Source organism: Notothenia rossii (assembly GCF_949606895.1).
Source record: "Notothenia rossii genome assembly, chromosome: 1".
Taxonomy (NCBI): domain Eukaryota; kingdom Metazoa; phylum Chordata; class Actinopteri; order Perciformes; family Nototheniidae; genus Notothenia; species Notothenia rossii.
In genome coordinates, this window is record NC_136912.1 from 48,083,094 (window position 1) to 48,097,050 (window position 13,957).

General features: G+C 40.0%; 1 protein-coding gene across 3 annotated transcripts in view; it reads right to left on the reverse strand.

The window, feature by feature from the left end:
• Positions 1-13,957, reverse strand: part of LOC307017360 (uncharacterized protein) — a 45,388-nt gene that overhangs the window by 1,294 nt on the left and 30,137 nt on the right. The window contains exons 1-15 of one of the 3 annotated variants that reach the window (XM_079646932.1): positions 9,689-10,738; positions 8,984-9,117; positions 8,589-8,681; positions 8,132-8,345; positions 7,290-7,365; positions 6,559-6,809; positions 6,339-6,413; positions 6,061-6,134; positions 5,857-5,987; positions 5,420-5,617; positions 2,371-2,457; positions 1,380-1,633; positions 689-817; positions 378-518; positions 91-214 (exon numbers count right to left, since the gene is read on the reverse strand). In XM_079646932.1, the coding sequence (XP_079503058.1) occupies positions 91-214; positions 378-518; positions 689-817; positions 1,380-1,633; positions 2,371-2,457; positions 5,420-5,617; positions 5,857-5,987; positions 6,061-6,134; positions 6,339-6,413; positions 6,559-6,809; positions 7,290-7,365; positions 8,132-8,345; positions 8,589-8,681; positions 8,984-9,117; positions 9,689-9,724 (2,017 nt within the window). In that variant the 5' untranslated portion in view covers positions 9,725-10,738. Of the gene's footprint in view, positions 1-90; positions 215-377; positions 519-688; positions 818-1,379; positions 1,634-2,370; positions 2,458-5,419; positions 5,618-5,856; positions 5,988-6,060; positions 6,135-6,338; positions 6,414-6,558; positions 6,810-7,289; positions 7,366-8,131; positions 8,346-8,588; positions 8,682-8,983; positions 9,118-9,688; positions 10,739-13,957 lie in introns of those variants that run through there. The other 2 variants (XM_079646934.1, XM_079646933.1) reach the window with 2 other exon arrangements.

A 13,957-nucleotide genomic window follows, 5' to 3' on the forward strand; every position in this document is an offset into this window, starting at 1 on the left:
TCATTGGTTGCAAATCTGCGATGTAGGTAGTCACCGTCACAGTTGCAAAGATACAAAGCTTACACTTCCCTGTCCTGCTGATAAACTTGCCTGTCTCAATAAACTTCCTTAAGAATCCAGCTGTCTGGTCCTGGATGCTCCTTGGGTAGGAATCATCTTCATCTTCGTCATCATCGCTGTCATCCCTTGGCCAGACAATTAGACTCAAGATTGCCTAATAGGAGAAATAGTAAGCCACACTTTTATTAAGACATGCTTCTGGGGGTTTCCTCTTAATTTAAGTATGTTTCAGGTGTTGGTAAAGACTTGCATAGAAATACATAGACAATAACTGTTTATTCATACGTGCTATGGTGTATGGTGGGCACAGTGTTTACCTGGGCAGTGGGGAAAGCGTTTGCTTGACGAGGGAATACAATCCGGGCTGTTTCTGGCTTCTCTTTGAGCAATGTCCACACCTTTGTGTCCTTGAGTCCCTTTCTCATCTGCTTTATCTGCTTTGTTCTTCGTCCAATCACCTAGGGAGTTATGGTATTAAGAAGTTGTTTCAATTAAATCAGCTGGATGTTGAAGTGCTAAAGTAACAGTATTGCATATAGGAATGCTTTAAGATAAGTTTTGATTCAGCAGTCTTTATTTAGGCAAAATGTAATAAATAAAGTGGGTTGACTATCAGCTGTAATCTCACCGCATGTTGCATCAGTTGCTGGAATAGCCATCTGCGATTTACTGGCTTTATAGCAGGTAGGTCCCAGGAAAAGGCAAGATTGTTGATTTCGTTCGTCTGCTGGTCAGACAGGAGTTCATCTCCATCAAGCTTAAGAACAGAACAGAACAAAGATTGTTAACCTAAATTCCAAATGTAGTTTTTGCTCTGATTTTCAATCCATTTCGACAGGTTCATATTCATTTCAACTGATTAATTAGCAGCTGTCAAATATTGTTAAAACTATATTTTAATTGAAATGAATCAATACTTAACCACAGGTCCAATTTAACCTGTTGATTCAACTGTCCACAACCATTAACAACATGTGACACTTTGGTCACAGCGTTTTGCGAGAGGAAAAGTAATGGGCTCATCAAAATGAAGAGGAATCTTCCTTTGACAAAAATAACTCAATCATGGCAATGTTCTACTACAATTTAGTGATATCTCCTCCCATGCAAATTTGACATTTTGGCCTGAGAGTGGGGCTAGAGGAAAGGTTCTGAGGTCATCTAAATAACCAGAGTTCATTCTGGGAGCATGAATGTGCTCAGCCCATGTGATGGCAATGCACTCAATAGATTTTGAGATATGTTGCGTTGGAGTAAAGAGTTGAACAAACAGTCAATTTAAGTAAAAAAAAAATTAAAGTAATTTCTTTTTTTTTTACCATGTGAATGGTTTCCCGAAGGTCGAGATCTGCCACGTCAGCAAGGTATATTGTGGCAGTGTCCACATCTCCATGAAGCAACATGTGAATGATTGCTTCACTGACTCCGTGAAGTACAGGGCCACCATGCAAGAAAGAATGTCCAATCATCCTCCCGGCAACTACAAAGAGGTTACTCTCTACTAGGATCTGGGAGGTGGCGGGGAGGAGGTGGTCCTGCTCTCCCTCAAAAAGAAGGGTAATGTTGCTCACACCTATGAAATATAAATACAGGATGAAGGCAAATGGAAAAAAATCAAACTATCACCTTGTAAACATAGCTAGTGATGTTTTGTTAGACACCGAAGCTCCAGAGCATGCAGCACACTTGCTTGGCAACTAAATCTGGACCACTGTGCCAAAGCCTGCTGCAGTGCTTCATTGCTCGTCAAATGACATGACATGTTTCGGTTTGGAAGGTGGAACTTTTGACAATGTTGTGAGATTCACCGTTTTAAACATTTCTGAAACATTGCATTACCTGTTGGTTTTAGTAGCACGCATGGATTATTGTCATAAACTATTTTGTCCTCATGATGTATTACTTGATCATTACACAAGCAATACCCAAGCAAACTCTCCACCCTGGAATAATCTTACAATTTCCATTTGTAAGATTTCATTACCTTTGGCTTATTAATTATTCACAGTAGAGGACACAGAAACAGCTCTTATAGTCAGACAAACATCAATCATATCTAAACATCAAATCTAAGAAGATCATCAACATTTGTCATACGCAAATTCAAACTCCTGTAATCGCATCCCAACTGAACACCTTCCTAATTTGCCTGTATTACATTTATTCCACCAGCAGGTCCTCACATGCACTGGAGTATTGAACCCATTTCCAATACAATTGGCCAAAAAGCGTCAATGCTTCACAAAGGCTTATTTCACCATCACTAAACATAACACTCGAAATACATTTGAAATGAACACAAAATCATACCACTGTTTATGTTGAATCCATGCTGCAATTTAAACATTGCCAAGCTAAGAAAGTGTCTTTGTACCCCAACTCCAACAGCTGCATCACCTATGAATGATAGCACAAGAATCACTGAATATTCATGCACACATAATGATACTAACATTATGGCAGAGTAAAGGTCTATAGCAGGGCTATTCAACTTCATTAGCAAGTGGGCCAAATAGGAAAATCACAGGGGGTTTGTGGGCCACACAATACTTTGTCAAGGAATCACTACAAATAACTCTCGCTTACATAGTGTTAATAGATACTAATACAAAATGAACTAGTCAAGTGCATCCCTTTTTTTTTTTAATTGAATTGTATCAACATAAATCATTACAGAAAGCAACCAGTCCATAAAAAAGTAGGAAAGCTTCGGGTTACAAGGCTTGACACAAAAGTGCAAAAATGTTGCATCTTTAAAACTAAGGAGACATGAGTTTTTTTTTCTCCTAACAGTTCCATTTCCACTAATGTACAAAACAAGATGAATATAATAAAACAGTATTCATCACATTAACAGTAAGTAGCCCTGTGTATAATATCCTCAACACTTCCAAGCATACATAAGGTGCATTGAAGACAACACAAGTCCATAAAATCTAATACTAAATGCAAATAGAACATAGTGAAACAATAGCCATCAGACTCACAATAACATTCATATCTTGGAAACATTTTTGCAATTTTCAAAATAGTAAGTAGGCTATTTGAATGACCATAAAATGAATGACCATAAAAACAGATCTGCATACATACCATGCATCAGACTTCTGTCATGTTTAGCCTGTTTGAGTCAGTGAGAGAAATTACACTGCCTTGATTTAGCTATTTCAGCATAGTTTGGCTCATAAGTGGTAAGAGCAATTCTGAGACACTCATGCAACTTTTCATTGGTCATGGAGCAACGTGCCCTTGTTTTGATGGCATTCATATGAGAAAAGCTAGACTCACAAGTATAGGTAGCTCCAAACATTGTCAGTATAAGCAAGGCCACCTTCCTCATTGTGGGGTACTGATACTGGCTAACATGGTTAGACCAAAAGTCCACAACACCCTCAGACTTCAGGAGCTGTTTTAAAGCAAAGGAAGACTGCACATCAACCAGCTCCATCTGAAAGAGGCTCTCATCAATGCAATATATGACCTCGCTTACTTTTACAAAGAAGTCTGCATCAGGCTTGATGGAAAACGGGTCACGGGCAAACTGCAATACCTCAATTGGAATGCTGAAGCCTTGGAATCTGTCAGTAAAGTTATCAGTCAATTTTGTCATGAAGTCTTTCATGACTGGCGTTATGTTTGCTCCAGGTGATGTGGTCATACATGCACCGAGTTTTGGGAAGTGCAGCAGTTTCGTTGTCATTAGGTCTGTTTTGAAGATCGTTAGCTTTGTCTTGAAGGCACAAAGTCTTTCAACCAAATCAGCGATAGACTTTTCGCGCCCCTGCAGTTCGCAATTCAAAGTGTTCAAGTGTCCAAAAATGTCACACAGAAAGTAAACATCTGCCATAAACTGTTCATCTAACATGCGCTCCAAGAGGTTTGTAGCTCGTTTGTGCTTACTCGTGCGAAGAAAAGACACAATCTCCTGGCGGAGTTCACAGAAACGATCCAGGACCTTTCCTTTGCTGAGCCATCGGACATCGTTATGGACGAATAAGTCTGTGTGTTCAGCAAACGTGTCAGCAAGCAGCTGACGGAACAGGCGGTGTTGTAGGCTGGAGGTTGAGCGAATGAAATTCACAATGTTCATGACAGTGTCCATGGTGTTTTTCAAATCACCACTGAGCTTTGCACACAACACAGATTGATGAATAATACAGTGTAAATACTGCATGTGTGGGGCTATGGCAGATAGACGTGCCACCAGCCCCTGCACTCTGCCGATCATAGCTGGAGCGCCATCAGTGACCAACAGGCACACTTTTTTTAAATCCAGTTGACGTTCATTAAAAAACGAGACTATCTTTTGAAAGATAACCTCACCTGTAGTGTGTCCCTCCAACGGAATAAGCCCCAGAAGTTCTTCCCTAAAGCGAACTCCATCGAAAAACCTCACATAGATGCACAGCTGGGCCATGTCAGTACAGTCAGTTGATTCGTCCACAGCGATTGATATAAACTCTGCTTTTCGAAGGTTTTCCAAAAGCTTCCCCGACACATCCTTTGCAAGTAGTTCCACTCTGCGAAGTGTTGTTGTGTCTGAGAGAGGTACTTTTTTAATGGCTGAAGTGACGCTGTCTTTTACTTTTTGGTCAATAACCACTTCATCGATGACAGCAAGCATGCATTCTTTAACGGTCAACGCGTCGGTAAAGGGCCTCTTCTGTCTGGCTAGTGTCCAGGCTACTCGCAGGGATGTTATCGTAGCTTCCTCTTGTTCAGTGCAAAAGCGACTAAAAGCCACTTGACTCCGTTCAAATGATGCTAGCAGTCCCTGTACTTTCCTTCTCCGTTCCTCTGAGCCCACGGGAAAACTGGCAGAAAACGAGCCGTGATTTGAATTGTAGTGCCGCTTTACGTTGTATTCTTTCATCACGGATATACTTTCGTTGCACAATAAACACACCGGTTTATTACTTGTTGAGGCTGGCAAAGTAAATACATATTTGTCAGTCCATTCATTCTGGAATTGGCCGATTTTCCGAATCAACTTTACGTTTCTTGGGCTTGGAGAGAGACATCTTGAAGCTGTTACTCGCTGTTACTCGCTGGCCCGCGAACCTAATGTGTAACGTGAGTTTGACTGAGCCAATGACAAGTGCGGACACAGTGTGGTCTTCTTTTTTTTTAATGAACAGAGGCAGGCAAAATAACGGATTCAAAATTATTCGAATGGAAAAACCAGCGTTTTCGCCGCATCGTCGGATTTACTGTGATCAGACATTAGTTTTATTTATGCTATTAAACATATGCCATTTCGATTTGCAGGCAACCTCTTGTGGGCCAGAAAAAAGTTCTGAAGGGCCTGATTCGGCCCGTGGGCCGCTAGTTGAATAGGCCTGGTCTATAGTATCATTACCTTGTAAAGTACACCGTAGAGGGCGTGCCCAGTCAACTTGTGGGCTTTTGTAGAAGGCAAGTATTTCCCTACTTTGGGATTCTTGGTCCTCCCGGATGTCCACGCTTGCCCTGATTGGGGGTTCCACCTCATTTTTCCGCAAAAGATGTCTTTTGAAGAGGGTTGCTGCCGCTTGTGGGCAAAGGATGGTTTTCCAAGCTATAATTATAATAATTAAAGATTTGAGGCAAAAATATTGAAGAACATTGTTTTTTTTAACTGTATCTGTACGTTAGGTACAAAGTTTATAACAAGTTTTTGAACACTTGAGGGCTACATCTCAAGCAGTGTACACCTCACATTTAAAAATGATTACATTAACTGGCATTTTGAAAACATTATTACAATATTTAAGTAGCAAAATGCTATTAGTGAACAGGAAAATATTTGTCAAGTACCTTCATGTGTGTCCACGCCCATTCTCTCAGCATCAAGGTCAGGAGTTGAAATGCTGTCATGTTCTTCCTGACTGCGATGTGGTCTAGCTCTGTCTGAACTGCTTGATGAACTTGGTAGATCCTCAGGTGCACTTTAAATCAGGAACGGATAGATTTCAGTTTTAAATATTTTTTTAATTTAGTTTCACAATGAAATTTGATTACCTTTCACCACATGAACTGGCATGATAGGGCAAGAGATCTGCAGGATACTGGCCACCACAAACTGGACAGGTACACTGAAGGGGAAACGAGAACTTGTCAAACATTCAGTATTTATCATAGACACAATGTCATAGATGCACAGTACTGTTGGCCATGTAGTTTTACATTTTACTACTACGTGACAAGTGAGCAAGAGTATTGAATAAGTCGAGTTGGTTTGCTTCAGAACATGTTTAATGTTTGGATACACTGAGTTGTCAAATTTACATTCCTCTAACCTGGACTTGATCTTCAACATCAGCTTCATGTTGTTTCTCCACCTCACCTTCCTGGAGCTGTTCTGAGTCAGATTCCTGGCAATGTATTTGAGATTTTCAGTATACAAACTACCACACTTCCTTCAATATCAATGAGATTTCCTTTGTTTGAAGTTTAGGGGCATTATTGGTTGTACAATTGAAGTATTTAGGGTGAAATTACTTTTTACAAAATACTTACATGGCCACAAGTTTCAATGTGAATGACAAGCAACTGAAGGGGCAATGTTTTCCCACAACTCTTGCACTGTGACTTTGGCATTTTGCAGAACTCTGCAGCATCAGGAGGAAGAGGTGTAGTATCAAATTTCTCTTGAAGAGGGACGATATACAGTGGGTGTTTCCCATTGATTGTGTTCGACTTAAGCATCTTGGCTGTGTAGCCTTGTGAGCCTTGGGCCACCACGGAAATGGTCCTCTGTCCACTACCACCTCAAATATTGAATGGAAAAGAAAATAGATGTATTATAAAACACATTATTAAACAAACAGGTCAACCCTGTTGTTGTCTTTTTCAATCATTAACAGGGTGTATAATTCACATTTATGTATAAAATGTATCCTCTTTATGCCATTATTGGGCAATAAACATCAGTAACTGTTAAGATCTTCCTTTTGCCAAGTGCCTCCTGAAGTGTATTGACAAAACATCAGAACAACTTAGTACAAAGATCATAAGTATAGATATTAGGACATATCCTCTTTGTATTATGTGGTACTTTTAGTACCTTAAATTTATAAAATATTTGACTGTTAGACCTTAATTTAACAAATTCAGTCATATAGAGAACTATATAAACTAATAGCTGTGCATTAATTTTACCAACATACAGTACTTAATCTTTTTCCCTCACAGACACAAGGTTCTTCATATATAAATTAATAAATTATTAATGCAGCAATACTTCATACCTGCCGCTTTATATAGCAGCCAACCTCCTGTTAGGTTCTTCATTTTGGGGTATTCTTCAGTGAGGACTCTGGTAATCTAGAATGAAATATGACATGAAAATCATAAGTATTCTTTTCCATGCACCCTCTCCCTCCTTTTTTCCAGATGTTAGACATACCCAATTTAGTCTATGGGCCAAACCAGATTCCGGTACCAGACAAGGTGGCAAAATGTACTTCAAATTTGTGAAAATATACATGTCTGTAGATGATATTTTAGTATGATAAGCATTCCTGAGTGGCAGCTTTGTCACAGCAATCAGCTCGTGAAGTTAACCACCAACCACAAGTTGCATTTTAGACGCATATCCTATAAGTTGCATGGTGCATATCTGTCATGTCTCGTCAGCGTTAAGTTCCTGTTTGTTAGTTTAATTTCATGTCTTGTGTCTCTAGTCTTGTCATTTCCTGTTTTATTGTTATAATGACTCTATATACTTTCTTTTAACCCTGTGGCATCTAGGAACATCACAGACACAGAACTCAAAAACTGGAATACTCACTAGGATTCAGAGAATATAATATACCCATACTATTCCATTGAGAGGTGATTGGGGGCCTTAAATTAGAATAATGATGTTCGCAAAAATCTCTCACATAAGGTCCTCATATAGTATAGGTAGTACCCTTGTAGGCTATGTTTTCAAAAAATTAAAAGCAAGCTTTGCCACCTTGACTGGTATCAACAAGAGAAATGTTGGGCTCTGGCCAATGGACTAATTCCTACGTTAACAGCTCCTGAACGATGTACCATGGCATTCCTTAAATAAATGTTTGAGCTGAAATACAGACAAATGTAGTACCTCTTCATGATCAGCACTATCATTAATGCTGATTGTACGCCTTCCAAGTCCTGCCTGCAGAAGCCTTATCTCATTTTTCGGAGTTTTATTTGTACTCTCGGGCATCAGACAAAAATTGAACTCAAGCTGTTTGACAGCGGGAATTATTAGACTGCCGCTCGGAAAAGGCCTCTTTCCTCGATTCTTCCTCCCCTGGTAGAATGCTGGAAATGACCTATCAAACAAATTAAAATGGGCTGTATGAAATACTATAATTGTCACAACAAATCTCAAAATCATCCTAATAATATAAGGTCAAAAAATATTTCAAAAAGGGAGAGAACTTCAGTTTTAGTTCTTAATAAACAAGTCTAATTACAGCGATAGCTTATGTCTTAGTTCATGTGAGGGTGTGCACATCCATAAAAAACACTAACAGAAATTAGCAATGGATACACTGTAAGTATGACTATAATACCTTAGCATTTCCCTCTGTACACTTGAGGCTGCTTGCTGTTGAGCTGGTGGCTGGAGATGGGCTGTTGTCTGGAGGCGGGCTGGTGGCTGGTGGCTGGAGCATAACGATTACTTAGGTTACGATAAAGTTATATTGAGAGCAAACAAATGACAGAATAGATTCACACTCCAGCTCCGATTGCAAAGTCATTGTTTTATTGATTGTTTTATTGCATGATGACTTTGCATCGGAGCTGGAGTGTGCGTCCCCCATTCTGTCGTTTGTTTGTACATGATTCTCTGGAGTCGTCACCTCAATAACCTTGGAGTGCGGTCCTGCCTTCTACCTGTTCAAAGTTATATTGAGTAACAATAATGAGCAACAAATAAATTATACTCATGCCTCTCAAATCATACCTTTGCATGTCTCCTCGAGTTGTTGTTATGGCTGACCGCTGGTGAGCTTGTGGCAAACTTGAAACTTGTGGCTGTGCATTTGACAAGAGGTCCACAAAGCTGCGAACAGCTCTCTCTATTAAGGAGTTATTTTCCTGTGGGATACATGTTATAACATATATCAAACACTAAATACATTTAGCAGCTGATGAAAGAGGTGTATGGCAGATTAAACCAATGTTCTCCATTTATAAAACATAAGACTGAGCATATTTTGCTGTATTGACAATCCACTACTGTTGATTGTACCCTTTTAGATTTGAAAGATCGTATGGTTAGCCCACTTTACCGTTCCTTTTCGGTTCACTTGCTTTATTTTCCAGCTGACGTGAACAAAAGTCGGATTGGAAACTGAACCTTCCTCTCCATATTAAATGCCCGGGACATTATGTCAGGAAGCACCCGAAAAAAGTGTTGCATTACTTTCTTTAACATTGACGTTACTCATTCAAACGGCACAACAACAACAAACGTTAATTTAGCCAACAGACTGTAGCTAGCTAAGACAATAGCAAAGACCACATCAACTAGCTAGCGTTAAATATACAATTTAAGTAACTCCGGGATGCACGCACAGCTGTCTTGATATATTTAGTTAATTACGATGTAACGTTAGTTAATTAAAACTGTAGTGGCATGTTCCGTGGTAGCATGTAATTAACCCACCTGTGTCCCAGAAGAGTTCGCCTCGGGCTCCTCCATGTTGACTCCCGCAAGCACGCTCCAAGTGGCGCAGGTCAGCAAAACGAACGCGTTAGAACCTTGTGTCCTATGATTGGATGGTCAGTGGGCTACGTGCTGATTGGCTAGTCACTGGGCAACGTGCTGATTGGCTAACATACTCAGGCGTAAAAACAGGGTCAAAATTCGTACTCGTAAATAGCAGCTTGTAGCTTGTAACTTCAGGTTCGCACACACAGATAGGAAATGTGTGTGTCCGTATCTCAGACTTTGTGAAACCTCACTGTTGTAAATATCCTTGCACAAAATATTTCTACACCTGCAAAACTTTTTTACACGTGCAAATTATATCTGCAAAAACTTTTCACACACGCACAAAATATTTCTACAGCTGCAAAATGTTTTTACACGAGCAAATTATATCTGTGTGCACAAAACTTTTTTACACATGCACAAAATCTTTTCACATGCGCACAACAGGTGATATACAACTGCAGACTGTGAAATAATTTGCGAATATTATTGACCCTAATTTGATTCCATACCCGTGATAGATAAATGTATTTATAATGAAGCCAGCTGCAATGGATCATTGATCCACCAGGAGGTGCAGTGGGGTTCCACACTGGAGCTCATGTGAAATAAAGTCAGATACAGTACGCTGGATGTACAGCGGAACTTTGTTAAGATCCATATGTCACGGATATCATACTCTGTGCTAAATAAGACACATGTAATCATTTACAAAACATCAACATGTTGTTATTTAACAAAATAATTTTGTTATTCGAAAAAAACGAACGGGAGGAAATGCAGCCCGGCTCTCGATTTTTAATCCTAATTTAATCATCATCTTCACCACGATCATTTATGTTTATGTTCGCCGAATTGACATGAAATCACTGACACATATGAATATACTGTATTCAACTTCATTAAAACGTTATTAACGTGCCTAAACTCAGTAATTCACCAAAAATATGTATATTTTAATGGAGCTTCGTCGGTCGACCAGGATCCCAAAGTGTAGCGGAGGGATCCTCATCTGGATGAAGGGTGTTATTTTCTCCATAAAGAACAAGTCGCTGCAAATTATCCCACTTATTACATGGCCACATTCTCAACAAAGTAACGACATGACTCCCAATATTAATTGAAATGCTTTTATGGATTTAGAAAATGTTTTTATTGATTTAAAAAATAGTTGTATGTATTGATTTAAATTCACATGCATCCGCTAAGAAAGATAGTCCGTTGTTACAGTTTTTTAAACAGTCTGAATGAAACGGCAGCTCTCAGCTGTGTATTTACACAACTAATGGCCCATCAACCACAGCTCTCTCCCCCCCTCCCCCCCTGATCTTTCTTCTCCAGCAGCTAAATTAACAGTAGGTTACTCTGAGGGACCATAGACTGTATGTGACAAGCTTACAGTTAGTGACGTAACAACACCATAAAAGCTGGTGGGTTGAAAGCAATACGGGAGGTACAAATAACTACAATAATTATGACTTATTTATTGTGGCTTTTATGTTTTTAGGTATGAAATTATATGTAATTCAGGCTTATAGTTCACCCTTCTCTAAAAGCCTTCAACAATGACAATATTCATTGTAATTTAATAAATCCTTCCAACACACATTGTAAAAAATAGCCTACTGTAAGTTAAGAAATCATTTCAATATGTACATCTTCTGATGTAACAACAATAACATTATAAATAGTAACATAGCTGAACATGGTATTGCACATTTAGCTTTGAGTGTTACTGACCTGAGATGTTTTTATTACATGAATTAAGGTGACTGAGGCTTTTTAACATACAGGGATGCAAACTCATCAGGTATGAAAAAGGTGACAAGGATCCGAGCCCCCGGCTCCCCCACCCCACGGAATGACAGAGGATTTTAGCAGTCAGAACAACTAAAGCAGCAGTGTTAATAATAACAGAAACGCCAAAGAGTCACATCTAATAGAAATATATAAAAGCATTTTATTTTAAATTGTGGAACAGTCAGTTTATAATTTTGGCAGCACTGTTGAGCATTTTGAAAATGTATTTTCAGGCCCCTGTGCAAGGCTTAAGTCTTTTTATCTTTATAGCCACATGGTGTAAAGTAACTAAGTTCATAAACTCAACAAGTACTATACTTGGGCACAATTTTGAGATACTTGTACTTTATTTAAGTATTTCAATGTTTTGCTACTTTGTTCTTCTACTCCACTACAGTTCAGAGGTACATGGTGTACTTTGACTCCACTACATGTATTTAATACCTTTAGTTACTTTACAGATCTGGATTAATTAAGTGAAATATAATCAAGTGTTAAATCAGACTTTAGTTCCACCTGGAGTAAATCCACAAGCTACCCTGCAGTATACAAAGTCATTCAAACTAGCTGCACCTTTAGCAGCTTTGAGAACACTTTCATGATCAATCATTATAAAACATATCATATCTATTATTCTGAAATGGACCAATCTGCACAATGACTACTTTTACTGTCGCTACTTTCACTATATTTTGATGATAATACTTTTCTACTTTTACTTGAGGAACATTTTGAATGCAGGACTTTTACTGTAACAGAGTATTCCTACACTCTGGAACTATTACTTTTACTCAAGTACAAGATCTGAGTACTTCTACTTTTACTCAAGTACAATATATATACTTATACCACCTCTGTTTATAGCCTATGAAAAAAAACTATTAGAAATAGAAGGCTAAAGCTAACGTTAGCAGATAGTGACAATGTATGCTAGCTAGCTAGCTCAACGATTCCTTAAATAATATTGCCACAGAAAGACTTTTCAGTTCACATCTGTCCACCAGGCGCCTTGGGGGACTTCTTGGAGGAGTTAGATAATCTCCTCTCACACATCCCTGAAACTGGCCCTCCCGCTGTACTTCTCGGCGATTTCAACCTCCAGACAGGGAAGATATCTGAACTAACATCTCTGTTAACCACCTTTGCTTTCTCACTGTCTCCATCCCCACCAACTCATAAAGCTGGCAATGTCCTTGATCTCATATTCTCAAGGAACTGCTCTACTTCTAACCTCTCTGTAAACCCGCTCCACACCTCCGATCACTTCTTCATTTCATTCTCTCTACCCCTTTCCAAACATAACAACCTCATCTCTTCTAACTCTGCTCCTGTCCGCCGTAACCTCCGTTCCCTCTCCCCCTCTACCTTTACCTCATCGGTGCTCTCAGCCCTCCCTTCCTCTGACTCGTTCCAACTCCTGCCTCCAAACACTGCTGCAAAAACTCTCCTCTCGACTCTCTCATCCTCTCTGGACTTTCTCTGTCCTCTCACATCGCGGCCGGCTCGTCAGTCCCCTCCTGCTCCCTGGCTAAATGATGCACTGCGTGCTAATAGAACCATCCTTCGGGCAGCAGAGCGGAAATGGTGGAAATCCAAACACCATGACGACCTCCTAACCTATCAGGCTCTCCTCTCCTCTTTCTCTGCTTCCATCTCTCAGGCAAAAAGCACTTTCTTTCAAGATAAGATCCAATCTTCCTATTCCAATCCCAAAAAACTATTTTCTATCTTCTCCACCCTCTTGGACCCCCCCAAAGCACCTCCCCCCTCCTCCCTTCTGTCAAGCGACTTTGTTAACCATTTTGAAAAAAAGGTTGATGATATTCGCTCTTCTTTTTCTGACTCACCTTTACTCACCGCTGGGTCACCAGACCCTCCCTTCACCCACACACTGACCTCCTTCTCCCCTCTCTCTCCAAGTGAGGTTCTTACCCTCGTTACCTCTGCCCGTCCTACCACCTGTTCTCTGGACCCTATCCCCTCAAACCTCCTTCAGACTATCGCTCCTGATATTCTACCATTTCTCACCCATTTCATCAACACTTCTCTAACTTCTGGTCACTTTCCAAACAGTCTCAAGGAGGCAAGAGTAAACCCTCTCCTAAAGAAACCCACTCTCAACCCGTCTGATGTTATTAACTACAGACCCGTCTCTCTCCTCCCGTTCCTGTCTAAAACACTTGAACGCGCTGTCTTTAAACAACTCTCCTCTTATCTCCATCAGAACAACCTTCTGGATCCGCACCAGTCTGGTTTCAAGGCAGGTCACTCAACAGAAACTGCTCTCCTTGCTGTCTCTGACAAACTGCACACTGCTAAAGCAGCCTCCCTCTCCTCTGTCATCATCCTTCTGGACCTGTCTGCTGCATTCGACACGGTGAACCATCGGATCCTCCTTCGCACTGTCCAAGAACTTGGAGT